This window comes from Scyliorhinus canicula, chromosome 12 (genome assembly GCF_902713615.1).
Source record: "Scyliorhinus canicula chromosome 12, sScyCan1.1, whole genome shotgun sequence".
NCBI lineage: Eukaryota > Metazoa > Chordata > Chondrichthyes > Carcharhiniformes > Scyliorhinidae > Scyliorhinus > Scyliorhinus canicula.
Window position 1 is genome coordinate 55,006,553 of NC_052157.1, and position 27,180 is coordinate 55,033,732.

Genomic DNA, 27,180 nt, shown 5'->3' on the forward strand with positions numbered 1-27,180 from the left:
TCACATACACACTCCCCCCACACTCACATACACACTCCCCCCACACTCACATACACACTCCCCCCACACTCACATACACACTCCCCCCACACTCACATACACACTCCCCCCCACACTCACATACACACTCCCCCCCACACTCACATACACACTCCCCCCACACTCACATACACACTCCCCCCCCACACTCACATACACACTCCCCCCCACACTCACATACACACTCCCCCCCCACACTCACATACACACTCCCCCCAACTCTCATACACACTCCTCCCACACTCACATACACACTCCGCCCCCACACTCACATACACACTCCCCACCCACACTCACATACACACTCCCACCCACACTCACATACACACTCCCCCCCCACACTCACATACACACTCCCCCCCACATTCACATACACACTCCCCACCCACACTCACATACACACTCCCACCCACACTCACATACACACTCCCCCCCCCCCACACTCACATACACACTCCCCCGACACTCACATACACACTCCCCCCCTACACTCACATACACACTCCCCGCCACACTCACATACACACTACCCCCCACACTCACATACACACTCCCCCCATACTCACATACACACACCCCTCCCACACTTACATATACACTCCCCCCACACTCACATACACCCCCCCACACTCACATACGCACTCCCACCCCACACTCGCATACACACTCCCCCCCCACACTCGCATACACACTCGCCCCCCACACTCACATACACACTCCCCCCCCACACTCACATACACACTCCCCCCTCCCACACTCACATACACACTCCCCCCCACACTCACATACACACTCCCCCCCACACTCACATAGACACTCCCCCCCACACTCTCATACACACTCCCCCCCACACACACATAGGCACTCCCCCCCACACTCACATACACACTCCCCCCACACTCATATACACACTCCCCCCCCAAACACTGACATACACACTCCCCCCCACACTCACACACACTCCCCCCCCCCACACACATACACACTCCAATACACACTCCCCCCCCCCACACTCACATACACACTCCCCCCACACTCATATACACACTCCCCCCACACTCACATACACACTCCCCAACACACTCACATACACACTCCCCCCCACACTCACATACACACTCCCCCCCCCCACACACATACACACTCCAATACACACTCCCCCCACACTCATATACACACTCCCCAACACACTCACATACACACTCCCCCCACCCTCACATACACACTCCCCCAAGTGGTGATCGAATATTCCTGGTACGTCTGGACTGACACTATGTACTCACGGATTGAAAGGGTTTTTGCGGATACGGTCCGGGAGTATTCTCCAAGACCTTTTCCATTACGAGCAGCGGCACGGAATTGGTAAAATATGTAGGGCTCCAGCTCGGTGATCCGGAAGGTTTCTGGAAGAGACAGGGTTAGAGGGTGAAACGCCAGGAAACGGGAATTATTGTCCCGAGTTTGACCGCCATGAATAGTCCCGCCTGTGTTGGCGGGGATTTGATGTACACCTCAGCCAGGATTCCTGCCCGCTTTTAAATATTCTGAATGTGGGACGATGGCCTCTTTAGGCCCCAACATTTATAGCCCATCCCTAATTGCCTGTGAACAGGAAATCTCACTGGGGCCATTTCAGAGGTGGGGAGTGTGGTGGTGGAGTTAAGAGTCAACCACATTGCTCAGGATCTGGACTCATGTGGGCCAGACCAGGTAAAGATGACAGATTTCCCTCCCTAAAGGATATTAGTGAACCAGCTGTGTTTTCATGACAATCAGCGACAGTTCCCTGGTCACCGTTACAGAGACTCCTTTTTGTGTTCCAGATTTTATTAACTGAATTTAAATTCCTCCAGGTGCTGTGATGGGATTTGACCCGTGACCCCGGAGCATTACCCTCTGGAATACGCGTTCAATGGCATCACATATATCGGTCGTTCCTTCACAGTCACTGGATCGAAATCCTGGAACTCCCTCCCTAACAGCATGGTGGGTGTACCTACACCACATGGACTGCAGCGGTTCAAGAAGGTGGCTCACCACTGCCCTCTGAAGGAGCAATTTGGGAATGGGCAATAAATGCTGAACCCAGCCACATTCCGGAAATAACTTTTTAAAATTCATCTCCCTGCCGGTTGTTCAAACCCCCACTCCGCCGCGGGCGTGAGTCCCTCATTCTCCCCACTCCCTGTGGGAAGACGCTCCACATTCTCCCCACTCCCCACGGGAGTGAGTTCCACATTCTCCCCGTTCCCCATGGGACTGAATCCCTGTCAAAAAGATGGGGATGGGTGGTCAGGGGCCACGGTATTTGGGTGAGGAGAACTTGGCTTGGTTTCCAATTGGATAGAATGTGGAGCCTGGAGAGACTAGGAGGATGAGGGAGACAATTGTGGGAGAGGGTGGAGCTTGGGGTGAGTGGGGGGGGGGGGAGGGGGGGCGAAGGTGGGGTGAAATCTCCTTGACGTCACAGGTCGTGCGATGGAAGGTTGAAGGCGAACGACGTTGGCTCCAATTCCGAAGGCTGGGGCAATACGCAACAAGAGCTGAATGAGAGGGGGGACTGTCACCCCTGGTTACCAGATTCTGTCATCTTGCTTTTCCATTCAGCAGCATCACTTTTCCACTCCAGCTTGTATCCCAGTATTGGAATTCCTCCATCGCTGGCAGGTTTGCCCAACGACACTTGGACAGTTGTGGAGTGTGGTTCGACTGTCAGGTTCAGTGGAGCTGATGGAAATTCTGAAAAGACAGATCCACGGTCATCGCTATGACAACACCAAGCAGAAAGCCTCGAGCAACAGGCTGTCTCACCACCATGGTTCAATGTAGATTGACAAGCCCCTTCTCTTTTGCTATGTCTCTCTCACACTCTCTGTCTCTCTCTTGCTCTCTCTCTCTATCTCTCTCTGGTCTCTTTCTCTCTCTTTCTTTTCGTCCCCCTCATCCGTGAGACCAAAGGTGGTGGGTTCAAACCCACAATCCAGAGATTTCAGCCCCAGGAGCCCACTGATGGTCAGTACTGAGGGAGTGCTGCACTGTCGGAGGGTCAGTACTGAGGAGGTGCTGCACTGTCAGAGGGTCAGTGCTGAGGGAGTGCTGCACTGTCAGAGGGTCAGTACTGAGGGAATGCTGCACTGTCAGAGGGTCAGTGCTGAGGGAGTGCTGCACTGTCAGAGGGTCAGTACTGAGGGAGTGCTGCACTGTCAGCGGGTCACTACTGAGGGGGTGCTGCACTGTCAGAGGATCAGTACTGAGGGAGTGCTGCATTGTCAGAGGGTCAGTACTGAGGGAGTGCTGCACTGTCAGAGGGTCAGTACTGAGGGAGTGCTGCACTGTCAGAGGATCACTACTGAGGGGGCGCTGCATTGTCAGAGGATCAGTACTGAGGGAGTGCTGTACTGTCGGAGGGTCAGTACTGAGGGGGTGCTCCACTGCCAGAGGATCAGTACTGAGGGAGTGCTGTACTGTCGGAGGGTCAGTACTGAGGGGGTGCTGCACTGTCAGAGGATCAGTACTGAGGGAGTGCAGCGCTTTTGGAGGGCCACGACTGAGGGAGTGCTGCATTATCGAAGGGTCAGTACTGTGGAGATGCTGCAATGTCGGAGGGTCAGCTGAAGGAGTGCCGCACTTACAGAGAGTCACTACTGAGGGGGTGCTGTACAGTCAGAGAGTCAGTACTGAGGGAGTGCTGCACTGTCAGAGGGTCAGTACTGAGGGAGTGCTGCACAGTTGGACGGTCAGTACTGAGGGAGTGCTGCACTGTCAGAGGGTCAGTACTGAGGGAGTGCTGCACTGTCAGAGAGTCACTACTGAGGGGGTGCTGCACAGTTGGATGGTCAGTACTGAGGGAGTGCTGCACTGTCAGAGGGTCAATACTGAGGGAGTGCTGCACTGTCAGAGAGTCAGTACTGAGGGAGTCCTGCACTGTCAGAGGGTCAGTACTGAGGGAGTGCTGCACTGTCAGAGGGTCAGTACTGACGGAGTGCTGCACTGTCAGAGGGTCAGTACTGAGGGCGTGCTGCACTGTCAGAGGGTCAGCACTGAGGGAGTGCTGCACTGTCAGAGGGTCAATATTGAGGGAGTGCTGCCCTGTCAGAGGGTCAGTACTGAGGGAGTGCTGCACTGTCAGAGGGTCAGTACTGAGGGCGTGCTGCACTGTCAGAGGATCAGTACTGAGGGAGTGCTGCACTGTCAGAGGGTCAGTACTGAAGGAGTGCTGCACTGTCAGAGGGTCAGTACTGAGGGAGCGCTGTACTGTTGGAAGGGTCAGTACTGAGGGAGTGCTGCACTGTCAGAGGGTCAATACTAAGGGAGTGCTGCACTGTCAGAGGGTCAGTACTGAGGGAGTGCTGCGCTGTTGGAAGGTCAGTACTGAGGGAGTGCTGCACTGTCAGAGGGTCAGTACTGAGGGAGTGCTGCACTGTCAGAGGGTCAGTACTGAGGACGTGCTGCACTGTCAGAGTGTCAGTACTGAGGAAGTGCTGCACTGTCAGAGGGTCAGTACTGAGGGAGTGCTGCACTGTCAGAGGGTCAGTAGTGAGGGAGTGCTGCACTGTCAGAGGGTCTGTACTGAGCGAGTGCTGCACTGTCGGAGGATCAGTGCTGCGGGAATGCTGCACTGTCAGAGGGTTAGTACTGAGGGAGTGCTGCACTATCAGAGGGTCAGTACTGAGGGAGTGCTGCACTGTCGGAGGATCAGTGCCGAGGGAGTGCTGCACTGTCAGAGGGTCAGTACTGAGGGAGTGCTGCACTGTCAGAGGGTCAGTACTGAGGGAGTGCTGCACTGTCAGAGGGTCAGTACTGAAGGAGTGCTGCACTGTCAGAGGGTCAGTACTGAGGGAGTTCTGCACTGTCAGAGGGTCAGTACTGAGGGAGTGCTGCACTGTCACAGGGTCAGTACTGAGGGAGTGCTGCACTGTCAGAGGATCGGAACTGAGGGAATGCTGCACTGTCAGAGGGTCAGTACTGAGGGAGTTCTGCACTCTCAGAGGGTCAGTACTGAGGGAGTGCTGCACTGCCAGCTTTGGGACTTCCAAAGGTTATGACAGGTGCTAATGTAATGTAAGTCCAGCTCTGACAGTCTCGTGAGATGTTGCTGTGTTTGAACTCTGACCTTACCTGCCTCTTTTACCCAGATCGATCTGCTGCCTTTGCCCAGCCTGTTTCTGGCACTGCAGGTGTACTCTCCCAGATCAGCCTCGCTGTCCACTGTCACCTGTTGGATTGAGAGCAGATAGAGATCAGTCTGAGAGTCTCATTATTGGAGTATCGTCAAATCTTCAGAATGATGGTGAGATCCTGTTCCTGAGACAGAAACTGTACGGACAGTGAGTGGAGAGTGTGGAAAACCGATTCACAGAACCAGGCCATTCCGCCCATCTGCCCCGTGCTGTTGTTCCTCCCTACTCGAGCCTCCTCCGACCACCCTTCCTCTCCCACGCCATCACCATATCCTTCTATTCCTCTGTCCCTCATGTGTTTCTCCAGCTTTCCCTGAAATACATCAACAATATTGGGGCTGGTTTAGCACAGTGGGCTAAATAGCTGGCTTTTAAAGCAGACCAAGGCAGGCCAGCAGCACAGTTCAATTCCAGTACCGGCCTCCCCGAACAGGCACCAAAATGTGGCGACTAGGGGCTTTTCACAGTAACTTCATTGAAGGCTACTTGTGACAATAAGCGATTTTCATTTCATTCAACACTACTCATCTCAACCACTTCCCACTGGAGCGAGTTTCATATTCTCCCCAATCCCCATGGAAGCAAGTCCCACATTCTCCTCACTCCCTGTGGGATTGAGTGCCACATTCTCCCCACTCTCTCTGGGAGCGCGTCCCACATTCTCTCCACTCCCTGTGGGAGCGAGTCCCATTTTCTCCCCACTCCCTGTGGGAGCGCGTCCCACATTCTCTCCACTCCCTGTGGGATTGAGTCCCATTTTCTCCCCACTCCCTGTGGGAGCGAGTCCCACATTCTCCCCACTCCCTGTGGGAGCGAGTCCCACATTCTCCTCACTCCCTGTGGGGAGAGTCCCACATTCTCCCCACTCCCTGTGGGAGCTAGTCCCACATTCTCCTCACTCCCTGTGGGAGCGAGTCCCATAGACTCCCCACTCCCTATGGGGAGAGTCCCACATTCTCCCCACTCCCTGTGGGAGCGAGTCCCACATTCTCCCCACTCCCTGTGGGAGCGAGTCCCACATTCTCCTCACTCCCTGTGGGAGCGAGTCCCACATTCTCCCCACTCCCTGTGGGAGCGAGTCCCACATTCTCCCCACTCCCTGTGGGAGCGAGTCCCACATTCTCCCCACTTCTGACTTGAAAATCTATTGGCCGTTACTTCTCTGTCGCTGGTTCAAAATCTTGGAATTCTCCCCCTAAGAGCACAGTAGGTGTACCTACACCATGCAGACTGTAGCAGTTCAAGTAGGCGGCTCATCACCACCTTCTCAAGGGACAATTAGTGATGGATGATAAATATTGTTTGTATTCCCGGGCTGGGATCACACGATACTCTATTGACCCCATCACCCATTTGGCTTTAGTCTGCTGCTGAGCTTTAGTGCGTTTTGATCCAGGGTAGACAATCCCCGACACAGAGGTGACAGGGCGGGATCATTACCTAGCCTACCCTTTTTGTTTCAATTTACCAAATGAAGTGTCAACCAAAGCCTTTTTATTGGTCAAGTGTTTATTATCTCGGGAGGCGAAATGCTGCCTGTGCAAATCCAAAACCTGCATCAATGATCCGGGTCGCTCAGAGGCGTGTCGGACATAGGTACTGCAGCTCCATTTATGGCAGAGGGGTGCAGTGGTATTATCGCTGGGGTAGCAACCCAAAGGCCCCAGGGGGGTAATGCTCTGGGGGCCTAGGGTTTGAATCTTCACCAAATCAGAGGGTGAGATTTAAACTCAACTTTGAATTCCAGATTTTATGAAATAAAGATCGCCAGCAAATCATCATTGATTGTTGTTAAGAACTCATCTGGTTAGCTAATGTCCCTTTAAGGAGGAAATCTGCCGTCCTTACCTGGTCTGGCCTACATTTGACCCCCAGACCCACCGCAGTGTGGTTAACTCTGCAATGGACGGGCAGCACGGTGGCCTAGTGGTTAGCACAACCGCCTCACGGCGCTGAGGTCCCAGGTTAGATCCCGGCTCTGGGTCACTGTCTGTGTGGAGTTTGCACATTCTCCCCGAGTCTGCGTGGGTTTCACCCCCACAACCCAAAAAAAAATGTGCAGAGTAGGTGGATTGGCCACGCTAAATTGCCCCTTAATTGGAAAAAATAATTGGGTAATCTAAATTTTTTTTAAAACGCTGCAATGGCCCAGAAAACCCATGTGATGAATGTAAGGATTTCAGGTATATTGTATATGTATTTGGTGCAGTAAAGGGTAACTCCTGAACAGTGACTGTGTGATTGACTGCTGCAGTCATGTTTTTGAAGAATCCTTTCAAGACAGCTCAGCTTTTTGGGAGCTAGAGGTGCAATTAAAGCATCATAAAAGTTGGGCTGATGGATATTTGTTTATATTAAGGCTGTTCGCTGTGGAGTAGTTAATTGGAGACATTGGGGTGGACTCTCCGATTTTGAAGCTATGGCCCCGCGCCAGCGTGGGAACAGAGGCATTATACGACAGAAAAAAATGGCATAAAACTGCCTCCGATCCTCTGTTTGGCTGGGAACTAACATCAAGAAAACGTAGAGCATCTGGCTCTAGCCGCCGATATGGCCCGGAGAATTGCCGGGTCAGCGGCCGCGCATGCGCACAGTGGTGGCCTACAGCGGCCGCGCTGCGCAACATGGCAGCGGCCGCGCTGCGCAACATGGCAGCGGCCGCGCTGCGCAACATGGCGGCGGCCACTTCTGGACCTGACCTGCAAAATACTGCCCCCCTTTGGCAGGCTCGCGCACCCCGGACCACCCCCCAACAGTGCCCCCAGCCCCTGGCTAAGTCCCCCCTGCCCGCAGATTGGCCCACCCCCGACTCTGGTGGTGCTGGACTGAGTCCGCAGCTGCCACACCAAGTTCCCGACGGATGGGACCACACGTGTCCCACGCCATCAGGAACTCAGCCGGTCGGGGGCGGAGCATCAGGGGGTGGGAGAGTACCCCGCTTTGGAGGGGGGGGTGCATCGCGAAAGCGGCGCCACTCCCGATTTGGTCGTGAACAGGGATTCGCCGGCCCATCGCTGAACGCGATTTCGCCGTCGGCAAACGGAAAATCCCGCCCATTGTGTTTTGTTAGTAAGATGATGTAATTAACGGGAGGGGCAAAGAGGTTGAAGCAGTTAGGTGTTGAGAGTTTAGGTTTTAGATTGGGATGTGAACAGAAGACAAACATCTGCTCTCAATACAGTTCAGTTAAAGATCTGTCCATAGACTAGCACTTTTTTTCCAAAGCAGGTCAGAGTTCGGGCAGCACGGTAGCATGGTGGTGAGCATCAATGCTTCACAGCTCCAGGGTCCCAGGTTCAATTCCCGGCTGGGTCACTGTCTGTGCGGAGTCTGCACGTCCTCCCTGGTGTGCGTGGGTTTCCTCCGGGTGCTCCGGTTTCCTCCCACAGTCCAAAGATGTGCGGGTTAGGTGGATTGGCCAGGCTAAATTGCCCTTAGTGTCCTAAATAATATATAAGGTTAATGGGGGTTGTTGGGTTACTGGTATAGGGTGGATACGTGGGCTTGAGTAGGGTAATCATTGCTCGGCACAACATCGAGGGCCGAAGGGCCTGTTCTGTGCTGTACTGTTCTAAAGTTTTAAAGTTGAGAAGCTGCTTCTGAAGACTTCAGCTCAAGACCCTGCATTGTTCTGACAGGGTCAGGTTTCTTTAGAACCATAGAATCCCTACAGCACGGAAGGAGGCCATTTGGCCGATCAAATCTAGACCGACCCTCTGAAAGAATACCCCACCTAGCCCACACCCCCACCCTATCCCGGTAACCCCACCTAACCTGCACATCTGGGGAGGCAGTGACATAGTGGTGTTGTCGCCAGACAACTAATCCAGAAACCCAGGGTAATGCACTGGGTTCAAATCCCACTATAGCAGATGGTGGAATTTGAAATAAATGAAAAAATATCTGAAATTAAAAGTTTAATGATGACCATGAAACCATTGTCGATTGTTGTAAAGACCCATCTAGTTCACTCATATCCTTTAGTGAAGGAAATCTGTCATCCTTACCTGGTCTGGCCTACACGTGACTCCAGACTCATAGCAATGTGGCTGACTCTTAAATGTCCTCAGGGGTGAGCAATAAATGTTGGCCCAGCCAGCGACATTCACATCCCATAAAACAAATAAAAGATCTTTGGACATTAAGGGACAATTTGAGTGTGGTCACTCCACTTAACCTGCACATCTTTGGATTGTGGGTGGAAACCGGTGTATCCAGAGGAAACCCATGCAGTCACAGGGAGAACGTGCAAACTCCACACAGTTAAAGATATTTTAATACTGACTTCAGTGGCGGCTATGAAGGAGTAGGTCGTACATGTGGGGGCTCCCGCTCGGGTCGGACCTTTGGACCTTTTCCCCAGATTTTTTGTCGGATCTGATTCGGAAAATTGATGTTGGATGCAATTGTCAAGAGGAATCCTACATCAGTGCCTGGAGAGGCGGACCAGGAGTGCTCGCAAAGGAAGAAATAGGCGAATAGAGAAGGCCTGGGCTGGGAATGCAGCGGGAGAAAGCATGGCGGACGACCGGGGTCCTGGCTCGACGACCCAGCGGTCGACGGAGTAGCTGATGCAGTTCATACAGGAGGGCTTCGCCAAGCAGAAACAGGAATGCTTGGTCCCGATTGCACGGCTGGAACTCGGACTGGATGCTCAAAATTGGGCGGTCCAGAAAGTGGAGAAGGCACTGACTGAGGAGGAGGAGCAGCAAACAGCAGTGGAGTTGGATGTTGAAAGACCAGCAGAAAAGGCTTGAGAAGGTGGAGGACCTAGAGAGTAGGTCCCGCCAGCAGAACTTGAGAATCGTGGGTCTCCCGGAGGGATCCGAAAGAATGGACGCAGGGGCGTACATATCGGGCATATTCGAGAAGTTGCTGGAGGAGGGGACGTTCACCCGACCCTTGGAGGTGGACAGGGCGCACAGAGTGCTCGTGAGGAAGCCGTGTGGGGGGGGGGGGGGGGGGGGGGGAGGGGAGACCACCCCTCCAAGGGCAATTGTGGTGAGATTCTACAGGTACCTGGGCAAGGAGTGTATCTTACAGTGGGCCAGGCAGTCACGGAGTTACAAATGGGAGAACAGCATCCAGCGTATACACCAGGATCTGAGCGCCGAGGTGGCCAGGGGGAGAGCAGGGTTCAACTGAATAAAGTCGACCCTTTTCAAGAAGAAGGGCTGCTGTATCTGGCCCGTTGTTGGTCACTCATGAGGAGCAACAATTCTACTTCGAGTCGCCTGAGGAAGTGATGGACTTCGCGAGAAGGAAAGGGCTGGTAGCGGACTGAGGTGTTTGAACTGAACTTTGCTGCAACGTCCATGTTTAAAAGGTTTTTTGTTTTTGGACGTTATCTGTAATGCCGTCTGTATTGATTTGGGGCCTGCGGCTGAGCTGTGTGAGTTAAAGTTTGCATTTGCACTGATGGGGGATGGAGGGGTGAATTTGTAGATGTTGGATCTTCTTTTTGATTTTATTTGTGTTTTTGTTGGGAAATTCGGTTGGGATTGCTTTCATTTGCATATTTATGTCCGAGCAGGGGCGAGGCGGGGGAGGGAACAATAGGTGGGAAAATGTCTGGCGGCATGGATGGGGGTCACCAAGCTAGCTGGGCGGACTAGCTCACAGAAGCGCAGTGGGGGGTGAGCAGATGTTATGCTTGTTGAAGGGGGTGGGTTTGCATAGTGCTGTTACTGGGGGGGGGGGGGGGGGGGGAGGGGGGGAAATTTTCTGCTGACGGGGAAGGGACTTTTGCTGTGGGACAACAGGGAGGTCGGGGACGGAGGCTGCCTGGAGGTGGGCCTGTGGATGCGTGGGGCGCGAGCTGGGAACTGGCCCAAGAAAGGTGATGGCTGATTGGCGGAGGGGGGGGGGGGGGTGAGAAGCCCCCCAACCAGGCTGATCACATGCAATGTAAGAGGGCTAACTGAGCCGGTTAAGAGAGGCACGCATGTTCGTGCATTTGAGGGGACTGAAAGCAGACATGGCAATGTTGCAGGAGACGCACCTTAGAGTAAGTGATTAAGTCAGATTAAGGAAGGGATGGGTCGGACAGGTTTTCCACACGGGGCTGGACTCTAAGACTAGAGGGGTCGCGATCCTAATCAACAAGCAAGTGTGATTCGAGGCGGGAAGAATAGTTGCGAATGTGGGGTGTCGGTACACCATGGTTAGTGGGAAGCTGGAAGGGCTGCCGGTGGTCCTCGTGAATGTATACGCGCCAAACTAGGATGATGTGGTGTTTATAAGGAGGATGTTGGGGAAGATCCCAGACCTGGATTCACATAAGCTGGTCATGGGGGGTGATCTTCAACACAGTCATTGACCCAGGGCTAGACCGGTCGAGCTCAAGGACAGGCAGGGTGCCAGAAATGGCAAAGGAGCTAAAAGGGTTTATGGAGCAGATGGACTGGGGTGGACCCATGGAGGTTTGGGAGGCCGAGAGTGAAGGAGTTTTCCTTCTACTCATATGTGCATAAAGTGTACTCTCGGATTGACTTTTTTGTCCTGAGCAGGGCTTTACTGATGGGGGTAGTGGACACTGAGTATTCAGCGCTCACAATCTCGGATCATGCCCCGCACTGGGTTGACCTGCAGCTGAGCAAGCATGGTGGCCAACGACACCCGCACTGGAGGCTGGATGTTGGACTTTTAGCGGATGAGATGGTGTGTGGGCGGCTGAGGAAATGTAACCAGAACTATCTGGAAGCTAACGACACGGGGGAAGTCTCGGCAGCAATGGTCTGGGAGGTGCTGAAGGCGGTGGTTAGAGGGGAGCTGATCTCGACATGGGCCCACAGGGAGAAGGTAGATAGAGCAGAGACGGACCGACTGATAAGGGAAATACTTCAGGTCGACAGGAGTTATGCGGAGGCCTCAGAGGCAGAGCTTCTAAGGGAACGACGGAGGCTACAGGCTGTTTGGCTTGTTAACTACAGGAAAGGTGGTGGAGCAGCTAAGGAAGGCGAGGGGGGCGATATATGAATATGGAGAGAAGGCCAGCAGAATGCTTGCACAGCAGCTTAGAAAGCGTTAGGCAGCCAGTGAGATTGGGAAAGTAAGGGACAGGGATGGGAACCTGGTCGGAGATTCAGCTGGGGTCAATAAGGCGTTTAAGGAGTTTTACAGACGGCTGTATGAGTCGGAACCCCCAGCTGGGCAGGAGGGGATGAAGCAATTCTTAGGGGGGCTGAGGCTCCCGAAGGTGGACGAGGGGTTGGTAGAAGGGCTGGGGTCCCCGATCGGGATGGAAGAAATAGCAGAAGGGCTGAAGGCCATGCAGTCGGGTAAAGTCCCAGGGCCGGACGGGTGCCCAGTGGAGTTTTATAAAACGTTCTCTGGGATGCTGGGGCCGCCGCTGATGAGAACATTTAACGAGACAAGGGAGAGAGGGGGGCTTCCCCCAACGATGTCACAGGCCACGATCTCACTGATCCTGAAGCAGGAGAAGGACACGGAGCTATGCGGGTCCTACAGACCGATCTCCCTATTAAATGTAGACGCCAAACGGTTGGCCAAGATCTTGTCCTCAAGAATTGAAGACTGCATTCCAGATGTGATTGGGAAGGACCAGAGGGGATTGGTAAGGGAAGGCAGTTGGCGGCCAACGTAAGAAGGTTGTTAAATGTGATTATGATGCCCCCAGAGGGTAGAGACGTAGAGGTAGTGGTCTCAATGGACGCAGCGAAGGCATTTGATCGGGTGGAATGGACCTACCTGTAGGAGGTACTGGGGCAGTTTGGATTTGAGTGGGCCTTCATTCACTGGGTCAGGGTGCTGTATCAGGCTCCTGTTGCGAGTTTTCGGACGAACAGGTTGACATCGGGCTATTTTAGCCTGCACAGGGGAACGAGGCACGGGTGCCCCCTCTCCCCACTGCTGTTCGCAATGGTCAAAGAGCCGCTGGCAAATACGCTGAGAGCCTCAAGGGGCTGGAAGGGGCTACTTAAGTTAAATCTGGCCCGACTGATAGACCAAATGAAGGACAATTTCTGAGAGTGGGACGCGCTTCCGTTGTCACTGGCTGGGAGAATGAAGACAGTGAAAATGACGGTCCTCCCGAAATTCCTGTTTGTGTTTCAGTGTCTCCCCATCTTTATTCCGCGGTCCTTCTTTAAACGGGTCAATAAGGTGATCACTGGCTTTGTATGGGCGGGTAAGACCCCACGAGTAAAAATGGTGATGCAGGAGCGGGGGGGGGGGGGGGGGGGGGGGGAGGGCAGGTTTGCGCTGCCAAACTTTAGTAATTACTATTGGCCGGCGAATAGAGCCATGATGAGGAAGTGGATGGGGGGGGGGTAAATGTGGGAGCGGGTAGAGGCGGCATCATGCAAGGGCACTAGTTTGGGGACGTTGGTAACGGCTCCCCTGCCGTTCCCACCGGCACGGTACTCCACCAGCCCTGTGGTGGTGGCGGCCCTGAGAGTCTGGCGACAATGGAGGAAACATGTGGGAGCAGAGGGAGCATCGGTTTGGTCTCCAATCTGTAATAATCATCGGTTTGCCCGGGAAGGCTGGATGGAGGGTTTCGAAGATGGCAAAGGGCAGGGATTGAGAGAATGGGAGATCTGTTCATAGCGGGGAGCTTTCCCAGCCTGAGGGAGTTGGAGGAGAAATTTGAATTGACGGGAGGGAATGAGTTTAGGTACCTGCAGGCGCGGGACTTCCTACGCAGGCAGGTCTCAACCTTCCCGCTCCTATCGCCAAGGGGGATACAGGACAGGGTAGTTTCCAGAATCAGGGTGGGAGAAGGGAAGGTTTTGGACATTTATAAGGAACTCATGGGGTCGGAGGAAACGCAGATTGAGGAGCTGAAAGACAAATGGGAAGAGGAGTTGGGAGAAGAGATAGAGGATGGTCTCTGGATGGACGGGTTGAGTAGAATCAAGGCGTCCACAACATGTGCCAGGCTCAGCCTGATACAGTTCAAGGTCGTTCAATGGGCCCACATGACAGTGGGCCTGATGAGCAGGTTCTTTGGAGTGGAAGACAAGTGTGCAAGGTGTGCGGGAGGACCAGCGAACCATGTTCATATGTTCTGGGCATGCCCGAAGCTTAGGGGATTCTGGCAGGGGTTTGCGGATGTCATGTCCAAGATGTTAAAAATAAGGGTGGCACCGAGTCCAGAGGTGGCAATTTTTGGAGTGTCAGAAGACCCGGGAATCCAGGAGGAGAAAGAGGCAGACGTTCTGGCCTTTGCCTCTCTGGTAGCCCGCAAGCGGATACTATTAGCTTGGAGGGACTCAAAGCCCCCGAAGTTGGAGGCCTGGCTAACTGACATGGCTAGCTTTCTCTGTCTGGAGAAAATCAAGTTCACCCTGAGAGGGTCAATGTCAGGGTTCGTCTGGAGGTGGCAGTCGTTCGTCGACTTCTTTGGGGAAAATTAACCGTCAGCAGAGAGGGGGGTGCTGGGGGGGGGGGTTTGGGGCTTAGTTTAGTTTAGAGTAGGGTGTTAGGAAAGGTGGGACCTGTGAAGGAGGGAGACGGCTTTTGCACTAAATTTATATTTGTATGTACACTGTTTCTTCTGTTGTTGTTATAAAACCATAAATACCTCAATAAAATGTTTATTAAAAAAATATATATTTCATACTGCGTTTGTTATAAAGTTTGTTTCAATAAACCATATCTCTATTTCTTTGTGAAATCAGTACTGGAGCGAGGTACCCTTTCCTCACAGTCTTACAAAATTAAAATAAAATATTGGGGTTTCTGTCCAGTATCCAAGACACTGTTCGGGTCTCACCTGGGATTGTAATAATACTCCACAGTTCAAGGGCAATTAGGGATGGGCAATCAATCCTGGCCCAGCCGGCGAGGCCCCCATCTCATTAAAGAATTAAACAAAACTTGAGAACTGCGTGCAGTTCCAGTCCCTCATGACAGAAAGGATGTAATTACATTAGTGAGGAATTTACCAGGATTTTGCCACTCAAGGACAGGGAAATTGTAGCTATGAGGATTGGTTGGACAGGCTGGAATTGTTCTCCTAGAAACAGAGGAGGCTGACTGGCAGGTTTGATTGAGATGCACAGAATTGTGAGGGGCCTGGGAAGAGTGGACGGAAGGGGACAGTTACCAAGGCGATGTGAGAACAAGCTGAGTGGTCGGGGGTCTGGAAAGCATGGTCTGGAGGTATGGTGGAGGCAGGTTCAATCGAGATATTCGAGAGAACATTAGATGATTATTTGAATAGAAACAATATGCAGGAACACGGTACCAAGTCAGGAAGCTCGTTGGGAGAGCCGGTGCAGGCATGATGACTCAAATGGCCTCTTTATGCAATTCTGTGATGTCCTCAACACAAGTTGAGACTTTCCTCCACTTAATTGACCCAAACTAAAGATGGGATAAAAGGGATTGTCCAACCAATGTCCTTCAGACCCAAGGGATGGGTGCAGACGGTGCTAAAGCAAGGAGGCTACTGTGGAAAAAAGTCATTGTGTCGAAGTTTTTCGTCTTGGACTTAGCAGGATGATCGCAAGTAAACTGATGTCAGAAGAAACAACAATATAACTGCACAAGAGTGCTGATTGGTTGACAAGCGGACTCTGATTGGTGGGGGCACTGCCATGGAGAAGGCACTGCCCAGTCACTATTAGCAGACATGAAAATTGCCTCTCGCACGCTCACAGTGAAGCTTATCACCATCGTCCAGCTTTCCTGCATCAACATCAGGTTCAACAGTTTGGTCTCAGAAACCCTCCTTCATCTCATTCCGCCCTTCCAAGGCTTTCAGATGGAGGAAGCCGGGGTTACATTGGCACAAACAAACCTCCCGCTCCGAACCTCATCAGTTGACCATCTCTCAGACTCACCTCCACCATGCTGACTGACACGTCCCCGTTAGCCACGATGGACACATTCGCTGATTCCCCAAGTTCCCCACCTTGATGGCTCCAGTTGAAGGTGGCTTGGGGGAAACTCTTGACTGAACACGAGACATTGACGGGGTTCCCCAACCAGGTGAACACCTCAGATGCAGGAGATTCCAATCTTGGGGCATCTGAAAGCAAACACATATGATGATCAGCATGGTAGCACAGTGGTTAGCACAGTTGCTTCACAGCTCCAGGGTCCCAGGTTCGATTCCTGGCTTGGGTCACTGTCTGTGCGGAGTCTGCGTGTTCTCCCCATGTCTGTTTGGGTTTCCTCCGGGTGTTTCGGTTTCATCTCACAGTCCAAAGATGTGCATGTCAGGTATATTGCCAATTCTAAATTGCTCTTATTGTCCAAAAAGGTTAGGTGGAGTTACTGCGTTATTTGGGCAGCATGGTAGCATTGTGGATAGCACAATCGCTTCACAGCTCCAGGGTCCCAGGTTCGATTCCGGCTTGGGTCACTGTCTGTGCGGAGTCTGCACATCCTCCCCGTGTGCGCGTGGGTTTCCTCCGGGTGCTCCGGTTTCCTCCCACAGTCCAAAGATGTGCAGGTTAGGTGGATTGGCCATGCTAAATTGCCCTTAGTTTCCAAAATTGCCCCTAGTGTTGGATGTGGTTACTGGGTTATGGGGATAGGGTGGAGGTGTTGACCTTGGGTAGAATGCTCTTTCCAAGAGCCGGTGCAGACTCGATGGGCCAAATGGCCTCCTTCTGCACTGTAAATTCTATGTATCTATGTATGTTATGGGGATAAAGGGGAGGGTGGAGGGATGGGGCTTAAATAGGGTGCTCTTTTCAAGGGCCAGTGCAGACTCGATGCACCCGGAGGAAACCCACGCACACACGGGGAGGATGTGCAGACTCCGCACAGACTCGATGGGCTGAAAGGCCTCCTTCTGCACTGTAAATTCTATGGTTCTATTATCAGGGGCTGGGCTGTGTTGGGAGAGCACGGGGGCAGGAGGGTGCAGAGCCAATGCGGCTCACTGAACACATCTAATTCATGGCTGTCACTACTCTCATTTCACACCATGCGACCATTATTCAGACGGGAACAAAGTCGGTGATCTGGCACCAGACTACCTCGGTGCTAGATAACGTTAGATTAGATTCATCGGAACAAACTTGTGAATTTGAAAGAACTGATCAGAACAAGCAGTGGGAATGGCTCAGGCAGAGGAATGAGATTCCTGTTCCTGCCCTGATTTAGACGTCATAGGATGCCCCACATCATTTAACAGCCAATCAGGGAATTCAATGGAACCTATTGCAATGTAGGTGACGCAGCAGCCAATAAGCTCACAGCGAAGCTTCAATGTCCTGACCCTCTGACAGTGCAGCACTCCCTCAGTATTGACCCTCCGACAGAGCAGCACTCCCTCCGTACTGACCCTCTGACAGTGCAGCGCTCCCTCAGTACTCACCCTCTGACAGCGTGGCACTCCCTCAGTACTGACCCTCTGACAGTGCAGCACTCCCTCAGTGCTGACCCTCGGATAGTGCGGCACTCCCTCAGTACTGACCCTCTGACAGTGCAGCACTCCCTCAGTACTGACCCTCTGACAGTGCAGCACTCCCTCAGTACTAACCCTCTGACAGTGCAGCGCTCCCTGAGTACTGACCTTCTGACCGTGCAGTGCTGCCTCAATACTGACCCTCTGGTAGTGCAGCACTCCCGGAGTATTGACCCTTTGACAGTGCAGCACTCCCTCAGTACTGACCCCCTGGCAGTGTGGTGCTCCTCAGTGCTGGCCCTCCAAATGTGCAGCACTCCATCAGTACAGTACTGCCTCTCTGACAGTGCGGCATTCCCTCAGTACTGACTCTCTGACAGTGCAGCACTCCCTCAGCACTGACTCTCTGACAGTGCGGCATTCCCTCAGTACTGACTCTCTGACAGTGCAGCACTCCCTCAGGACTGACCCTCTGACAGTGCAGCACTCCCTCAGGACTGACCCTCTGACAGTGCAGCACTCCCTCAGGACTGACCCTCTGACAGTGCAGCACTCCCTCATTACTGACTCTCTGACAGTGCATCACTCCCTCAGTACTGACCCTCTGACAGTGCAGCACTTCCTCAGTACTGACCCTCTGACAGTGCAGCACTCCCTCAGTACTGACCCTCTGACAGTGCAGCGCTCCCTCAGTACTGAACCTCTGACAGTGCAGCACTCCCTCAGTACTGAACCTCTGACAGTGCAGCACTCCCTCAGTACTGACCCTCTGACAGTGCAGCACTCTCTCAGTACTGAAGCGCTGACAGTGCAGCATTCCCTCAGTACTGACCCTTTGACAGTGCAGCACTCCCTCAGTACTGACCGTCTGACAGTGCAGCACTCCCTCAGTACTGACCCTCCGACTGGCAACACTCCCTCAGTACTGACCCTTTGACAGTGCAGCACTCCCTCAGTACTGACCCTCTGACAGTGCAGCACTCCCTCAGTACTGACCCTCTGACAGTGCAGCACGCCCTCACAGACCCATCCGACAGTGCAGCACTCCCTCACTACTGACCCTGTGTGTGAAGTGGGATAAATCTGCAGGTTAAATGAATGAAGCTTACAATTAACTTTTACTGTGATCCTGGTGGACTCCTGCTCGTTCCTCGCTGCAATTCTCCCGACACAGAAATATATCCCGGCATCGGATGGCTGGATATTCCTGATCACGAGGCTATTGTTATTCAGTTTCTGGAAACGATCTGGGGAGAGATACAAGAAACAGCTTAAAGGCAAAGGGTTACTTGTGGGAGAAATATGGACTGGGGCAGGGGAAAGTATTTAGGTACCTTCCGCTATGGGACTTTGCCTTGAAGGAGGTTCCGAGCTTCCCGGAGACGGCCACCCCCACATTGTTGGAAGAGGTATGGATGGCAGGGGGAATGGAGAAGGGGATGATGTCGGCGATCTACGGGAGGTGTTTGGGGGAGGAGAAGGTATCCTTGGAGAGGATTAAATCCAATGTGGTGTGGTGTGAGGTGCTCTGGAGCAGAAAGTGCACACTCAGTAAGCTTTGTGCACATGAAGTTAGAGACAGCCAGAGTGGGGCGGCGAGTGGGACGGCTTGCAGCACAGTGGTTAGCACTGGGACTGCGGCGCTGAGGACCCGGGTTTGAATTCCAGCCCTGGGTCACTATCCGTGTGGAGTTTGCACATTCTCCCCATGTCTGCGTGGATTTCACCCCCACAACCCAAGATGAGCAGGTTTGGTGGATTGGCCATGCTAAATTGCCCCTTAATTCGGAAAAGATAATTGGGTACTCCCGTGAGAAATCTGAGTGAGGATTGAACCTTGGTAATTTGGAGCAGTGTGGTAATTCAGTTCAGAGTGGGAGGAGGTGCTTTTTCCCTTTAGTTTTATTTTCTTTCTTCTGGTTTCGTAACTGTTAATCTGCAGGGAGAAATCCAGGGAGCATCTTGGGAAGGTAAGTGATATAAAGACCTTTTCAAACTGTGGGGGAAAAAACTGTAGTGACATCACAGTAAAACTGTGACCTGATTGGCTGGTAGGGAATCTGTTAAATTTTGAAAAAAAAACATTGAACAAACTAATTAAAACGAATTAATTAACTAGGTAGATGAGTAACTAAACCTGAGGGCAGTGATTAGTATTTAGCATTTAATTTTACAGTAAAATTCAAGTGCCTTGGCCGTATAGTTAATTGTAACTTAATCTAATCATTTAAGTATTTCTTTTGAATTAATTAACTAGTGCATAAATGTCACTCAGTGGGGTGGAGTGCTCTAACTGTGAGGTGTGGGACATCCGTGATGCTTCCAGCGTTCTGGTCGACGACATCTGCAGGTAGTGCAGCCAATGGCAGCTCCTCACACACCATGTGGTTTGGTTGCATGCATTTAGGAGCATGCAGGTAGCGGAACGCGTCATAGATAGGAGTTATAGAGACACACCCAAAGTGCAGGCAGATAGATGGATAATCGCTAGAAAGGTCAGGCAGTCATTGCAGGTATCTCCTGTGGCTGTCCCCCTCTCTAACAGGTATATTGTTTTGGATACTGTTATGGGAGATAGCCTATCAGGGGAAAACTATAGCAGCCAGAACAGTGGCACCACAACTGGCTCTGCTGCCGAGCAGGGAAGGGCAAAGTGCAGGAGAGCGATAGTTATAGGGGACTCTGTAGTAAGAGGCACAGTTAGGTGCTTTAGTGGACGTGAAAGAGACCCCAAGATGGTATGTTGCCTCTCTGGTGCTCGGGTCAAGGATGCCTCTGAATGAACACAGGACATCCTGAAGGGGGAGGGTGAACAGCCAGAGATCATAGTACACATAGGTACTAATGACATAGTCAGGAAGAGTGATGAGGTCCTGCAGAAGGAGTTCAGGGAGTTAGGCAGTAAGCTGAAGGGTTACCTCCAGCGTTGTAAACTCAGTATTATTCACTGTGCTATGTGCCAGTGAGGCTAGAAATAGGAGGAGAGTGCAGCTAAACATGTGGCTAAACTGGTGGTGTAGGGGGGAAGATTTCAGATTTCTGGCCACTGGGATCTCTGCTGGGGCAGGTGGGACTTGTACAAGAAGGACGGGTTGCATCTAAACTCGAGGGGCAACGATATCCTGGCTGAGAGGTTTGCTAGTGTCACTCGGGAGGATTTAAACTAGTTTGGCAGGGAGGTGGGAACCACAGTGTTAGCTTAGAAGGTGTCAGAACTGAAGGGGAAATAGAGAACAAAAATAAGAGAACAACATCACCCTCAGGCAGAACAAAAAATGTGACAAGTGTGAGAAGGGAGGTGGTCAATGCAGGACTGAGGATGTTGTACCTGAATGCGTGCAGTATTTGGAACAGGGTAAATGAGCTTGTTGCACACATTGAAATTGGCCGGTACGATGTTTTGGGCATCACAGAGACATGGCTGCAAGGGGATCAGGGCTGGGATCTAAATATCCAAGGATATGTGTCCTATCGAAAGGACAGAGAGATGGGCAAAGGGGATGGGTTGCATTGTTAGTAAGGAATGGAGTTAAATCGATAGCAAGGAGCGATATAGGATCAGAAGGCATAGAATCTGTGTAGGTAGAGATGAGGAATCGCTAAGGTAAAAAGACCCTGACGGGAATTATGTACAGGCCACATAGCAGTAGTCAGGATGTGGGGCAGAAAATAAATCAGGCGATAGAAAAGGCTTGTAAAAAAGGCAATATTACAGTCATCATGCGGGACTTCAATATGCAGGTGGACTGGGATAATCAGGTTGGTAGTGGATCCCAAGAAAGGGAATTTGTGGAATGTCTAAGAGATGAGGGGCAGCACAGTAGCACAATGGTTAGCACAGGGTCCCAGGTTTGATTTTAGGCTTGGGTTACTGTCTGTGCGGAATCTGCACGTTCTCCCAGTGTGTGCGTGGGTTTAACGTGCAGATTCAGTCGACAGTTAGAAAGGCAAATGCAATGTTAGCATTCATATCAAGATGACTAGAATATAAGACCAGAGATGTACTTCTGAGGTTGTATAAAGCTCTAGTCAGACCCCATTTGGAGTATTGTGAGCAGTTTTCTGCCCCATATCTAAGGAAGGATGTGCTGGCCTTGGAAAGGGTCCAGAGGAGGTTCACAAGAATGATCCCTGGAATGAAGAGCTTGTCGTATGAGGAATGGTTCAGGACTTTGGGTCTGTACTTGTTGAATTTTAGAAGGATGAGGGGGGATCTTATTGAAATTTACAGGATACTGAGAGGCCTGAATAGAGTGGACATGGAGAGGATGTTTCCACTTTTAGGAAAAACTAGAACCAGAGGACACAATCTCAGACATACGAACATAAGAACTAGGAGCAGGAGTAGGCCATCTGGCCCCTCGAGCCTGCTCCACCATTCAATGAGATCATGGCTGATCCTTTGTGGACTCAGCTCCACTTTCCGGCCCCCCAAACACCACAACTCTTTCTTCTTTTATTCTTCAAAAAACTATCGGTCTTTATCTTAAAAATATTTAATGAAGGAATCTCAACTGCTTCACAGGGCAAGGAATTCCATAGATTCACAACCCTTTAGGTGAAGAAATTCCTCCTCAATTCAGTCCTAAATCTACTTCCCCTTATTTGAAGGCTATGCCCCCTAGTTCTGCTTTCACCCGCCAGTGGAAACAACCTGCCCGCATCTATCCTATCTATTCTCTTCATAATTTTAAATGTTTCTATAAGATCCCCCCCATCCCGCATGTACTCCAATGAGTACAGTCCCAGTCTACTCAACCTTTCCTCGTAATCCAACCCCTTCAGCTATGGGATTAACCTAGTGAATCTCCTCTGCACATCCTCCAGTGCCAGTACGTCCTTTCTCAAGTAAGGAGACCAAAACTGAACACAATACTCCAGGTGTGGCCTCACTAACACCTTATACAGTTGAAGCATTACCTCCCTAGTCTTAAACTCCATCACTCTAGCAATGGAAGACAAAACTCTATGTGCCTTCTTAATCACCTGCTGCACCTGTAAACCAACATTTTGTGACTTATGCACAACCAGGTCCCTCTGCACTGCAGCATGTTTTAATATTTTATCATTTAAATAATCATTCCTTTTGCTGTTATTCCTACCAAAATGGATAACCTCACATTTGTCAACATTGTATTCCATCTGTCAGACCCTAGCCTATTCACTTAAGCTATCCAAATCCCTCTGCAGACTTCCGCTATCGTCTGCACTTTTTGCTTCACCACTCATTTTAGTGTTGTCTGCTAATTTGGACACATTGCACTTGGTCCCCACCTCCAAATCATCTATGTAAATTGTGAACAATTGTGGACCCAACACTGATCTCTGAGGGGCACCACTAGCTTCTGATTGCCATCCAGAGAAACACTCTTTCACAATCAGTAGCTATTTCCTAAAGGAACGATCCTTTAAAACAGGGATGAGGAGGATTTTCTTCAGCCAGAGGGTGGTGAATCTGTGGAACTCTTTGCCGCAGAAGGCTGTGGAGGCCAATTCACTGAGTAACTTTAAGACAGAGATAGATAGGTTCATGATTAAAAAGAGGATCTTGGGTTATGGGGAGAAGGCAGGAGAATGGGGATGAGAAAAATATCAGCCATGATTGAATGGCAGAGCAGACTTGATGGGCTGAGTGGCCTAATTCTGCTCCTATGTCTTATGGGAAAACGCTCAACCTCGTGTGCGAAGTAGGGGCTGACACAGCTGAAGGTCGTGTATAGGGCACACCTCACGAGGACGATGATGAGCGGACTCTTTGAGGGGGTGGAGGATGTGTGTGAGCACTGTGGGAGGAGCCCCGCAAATCATGTTCACATGTTTTGGTCCTGCCTGAAGCAGGAGGGGTATTGGAGGGAGGTTTCTAAGGTCATCTCGGTGGTGCATGTGAGATTCGAACCAGGACCCCTAGAAGCCATATTCGGGGTGTCGAACCAGCCTGGGCTGCAGGCGTGTGTGGGGGCAGAGGTTTTAGCCTTCACCTCGCTGATTGCCCGTAGGTGGTTGGTTAGATCACACTTGGGACACTGTGTACAGTTCCAGTCTCTCTAATCCCATGCTTTAGCCCACACTTGGAGCATTATGCACAGTTCCAGGCTCCATATCCCACGGTTAGATCACACTCAGATCGCTGTGCACATTTCCACTCTCCATAACACCTTGGTTAGACCATGCTCGGAGCACTGTGCACAATTCCAACCTCCATATCCCTCAGTTAGGTCCTGGGTACCCTCCTCTCTGCGTAATAATGGAGTTGGTCCATTTGGTTGGCTTTGGTTTGGGGGCAGCTGGATTGCTCTTAGTGATGATTTCGTGGCCACCGCAAACCCGGGACTGAACCATCGGCTCAGCCTGACCCCATGGCTGGGCTTCTAGCAGCTGATTATGGGTCAGGAGGTGGATCCAAGCCTGTCCCAAAATCCCAGACTGTTGCTCATTCCCCAGTGTACTTGCCTTGCTGTGTAACATCTTGATCATCTCGTGTCCAAGACACGGTGGGCTCAGGAAACCCGGTCACGTTACAGTCCAGCGTCGCAAAATCACTTTCATCAAACTCCAGATTGGATATGACATCAAAAAATGTCACACGCTCTGTGGAAACAAAGAATTTAAACATCCAACTTAGCTTCACAGAGAGAAAAAACTTAACTGATTAAGGGAGTGCTGCACTGTCAGAGGGTCGGTACTGAGGGAGTGCTGCACTGTCGGAGGGTCAGTACTGAGGGAGTGCTGCACTGTCGGAGGGTCAATACTGAGGGAGCGCTGCACTGTCAGAGGGTCAGGACTGAGGGAATGCTGCACTGTCAGAGGGTCAGTACTGAGGGAGTGCTGCACTGTCAGAGGGTAAGTACTGAGGGAGTGCTGCACTGTCAGAGGGTCAGTACTGAGGGAGTGCTGCACTGTCAGAGGGTCAGTACTGAGGGAGTGCTGCACTGTCGGAGGATCAGTACTGAGGGAGAACTGAACTGTCAGAGGGTCAGTAATGAGGGGGTGCTGCACTGTCAGAGGGTCAGTACTGAGGAAGCGCTGTACCGTTGGAGGGTCAGTACTGAGGGAGCGCTGTACTGTTGGAGGGTCAATACTGAGGGAGTGCTGCACTGTCAAAGGGCCAGTACTAAGGGAGCGCTGTACTGTCGGAGCTTCAGTACTGAGGGAGCGCTGCACTGTAAGAGGGTCAGTTCCTAGGGACTGCTGCTCTGACAGAGGGTCAGTACTGAGGGAGTGCTGAACTGTCGCTGGATCAGCACTGAGGGAATGCTGCACTGTCAGAGAGTCAGTACTGAGGGAGCGCTGCACTGTCAGAGGGTCAGTTCTGTGGGAGTGCTGCACTGTCAGAGGGTCAGTACTGAGGGAGTGCTGCACTGTCAGATTGTCAGTACTGAGGGAGTGATGCACTGTCAGAGGGTCAGTACTGAGGGAGTGCTGCACTGTCAGAGGGTCAGTACTGAGGGAGTGATGCATTGTCAGAGAGTCAGTACTGAGGGAGCGCAGGACTGCCAGAGGGTCAGTACTGAGGGAGCGCTGCACTGCCGGAGGGTCAGTACTGAGGGAGCTCTGCACTGTCAGAGGGCCAGTACTGAGGGAGTGCTGCACTGTCAGAGGGTCAGTACTGAGGGAGTGCTGCACTGTCAGAGAGTCAGTACTGAGGGAGCGCTGGACTGCCAGAGGGTCAGTACTGAGGGAGCGCTGCACTGTCAGAGGGTCAGTACTGAGGGAGTGCTGCACTGTTAGGGGATCAGTACTGAGGGAGTGCTGCACTGTCAGAGGGTCAGTACTGAGGGAATGCTGCATTGTCAGAGGGTCAGTACTGAGGGAATGCTGCACTGTAAGAGGGTCAGTACTGAGGGAGTGCTGCACTGTCAGAGGGTCCGTTTTGAGGGAATGCTGCAGTGTCAGAGGGTCAGTAATGATGGAGTATTGCACTGTTGGAGTGTAAGATTTGGAAATATGGGTGAGAATTTGAAAGTTGCAGAAACTCTCTTTGTGTTGGTGAATCGGATTGCAGAATGTGATATTGCAGACCCTGATAGAAACTGGCAGGGTTATGAAATCACTGTGTGGCTATCAGTGGTGTCAGATGTTGATAATAAACAATAAAACGGGCTTACGGATGACTTTGATGTTGATTGACTTCTCTATTTCATCACCGTTCTCTGTTTCAGCTGTACACTTGTATGTACCACTGTCCTCCCACTGTGCATTCCGGATCTGAAGCTGCAGGTCGTACTCTGACTTCTCCAAGGTGAAACGCCCATTTGCATCTAGATCAATCTCTTCCTCCAACTTATCGAACCATCTGAGTTCCTCAGCCTCACCTTCAACTAGTCAAAGACAACAAGTCATTATCATTGCAGGGGCAGAGTGTGAGTGAGAGAGCGTGTGAGTGTGATAGTGTGTGAGTGAGTATTTGTGTGAGTGTGTGTATCTGTGAGTGTGTGTGGAGTGTGTGTATGTGTAAATAATAATCACTTATTGTCACAAGTAGGCTTCAATGAAGTTACTGCGAGCAGCCCCTCATCGCCACATTCCGGCACCTGTTCGGGGAGGCCGGTATGGGAATTGAACCCACGCTGCTGGCTCACTGTGCTCAACCAGCCCCTGGTTGAGAATATGTTTTTGTATGTTTGTGTGTGAGAGGGTGTGTGAGTTTGTGAGTGACTGAGTTTATGTATCTGTGAGAGTGACTGGGTGTGTGCATGTATGTGAGAGTGAGAGTGAGAGAGTGTGTGTGTGTCTGAGTGAGTGTGTATGTGTGTGTCTGAGTGAGTGTGTATGTGTGTGCAAGTGTGTGTATGTTTGTGTGAGTCTATTAGTATGTGGGTGAGTGTGCCTGCGAGTGTGTGCGTGCGAGTGTCTGTGTCAGTGTATATGTTGTGAGTATGTATGTGCCTGTGCTTGAGCGTGTGTGGAGTGGGTGTGTGAGTGTGTATGTGTGTGCACGAGTGTGTGTATGTGTTTGTCTGCGAGTGTGTGCCTGCAAGTGTGTGTGTATGTGTGTGCAATTATGTGTAAGAGTGTGCGTATACTTGTGTGTGCATATGTGTGTGTATGTGTGTACGAGTGTGTGTGTGAGTGTGTGTAAAGGAGGGTGTGTGTGTGAGTGTGTGGTTGTGAGTATGTGTGTGAGTCTGTGTGGTGTGTGTTTGTGTGAGTGTATGTATCTACGAACATGTGGGTGAGTGTGTGCATATGTCTGTGTGTGTGTGCGAATGTGTGTGTGCGTATGTGTGTGAGTGAGTATGAGTGCGAGTGTGTGAAGTGGGTGTGTGTGTGTGTATATGTGTGTGTATATTTGTGTGTGAGAACATGTGAGAGTGTGTGTATCTGTGAGTTTGTGGTTGTATGGATGTGTGTTTGTGGGCATGTGCGTGTGTCAGTGTGTGTGGCTGAGTGTATCTGTGTGTGTGTCCATGAATGTGAGTGTGTGTGTGTGTTTGTGTATGTGGGTGGGTGTGTAAGTTTTTGTATGTGTGTGTGAGAGTGTGTGTGAGAGTGTATGAGTTTGTGTATTTGTGAGTTTGTGATTGTATGGGTCTGTGTTTGTGTGTGTGAGTGAGTATGAGTGTGTGTGTGAGTTTTTGTATGTGAGTGTGTGAGATTGTGTGTGAGAGTGTGTGTTGGAGTGTGTGAGTTTGT

At 51.5% G+C, this 27,180-nt stretch overlaps 1 protein-coding gene across 1 annotated transcript in view; it reads right to left on the minus strand.

Moving 5' to 3' along the window:
* Positions 1 to 27,180, minus strand: part of LOC119974249 (neural cell adhesion molecule 1-like) — a 93,391-nt gene that overhangs the window by 13,749 nt on the left and 52,462 nt on the right. The window contains exons 5-11 of the mRNA XM_038813017.1: positions 25,653 to 25,865; positions 23,998 to 24,135; positions 18,657 to 18,794; positions 16,031 to 16,218; positions 5,158 to 5,254; positions 2,617 to 2,778; positions 1,323 to 1,442 (exon numbers count right to left, since the gene is read on the minus strand). Coding sequence (XP_038668945.1) covers positions 1,323 to 1,442; positions 2,617 to 2,778; positions 5,158 to 5,254; positions 16,031 to 16,218; positions 18,657 to 18,794; positions 23,998 to 24,135; positions 25,653 to 25,865 — 1,056 coding nt within the window. The remainder of the gene's footprint in view (positions 1 to 1,322; positions 1,443 to 2,616; positions 2,779 to 5,157; positions 5,255 to 16,030; positions 16,219 to 18,656; positions 18,795 to 23,997; positions 24,136 to 25,652; positions 25,866 to 27,180) is intronic.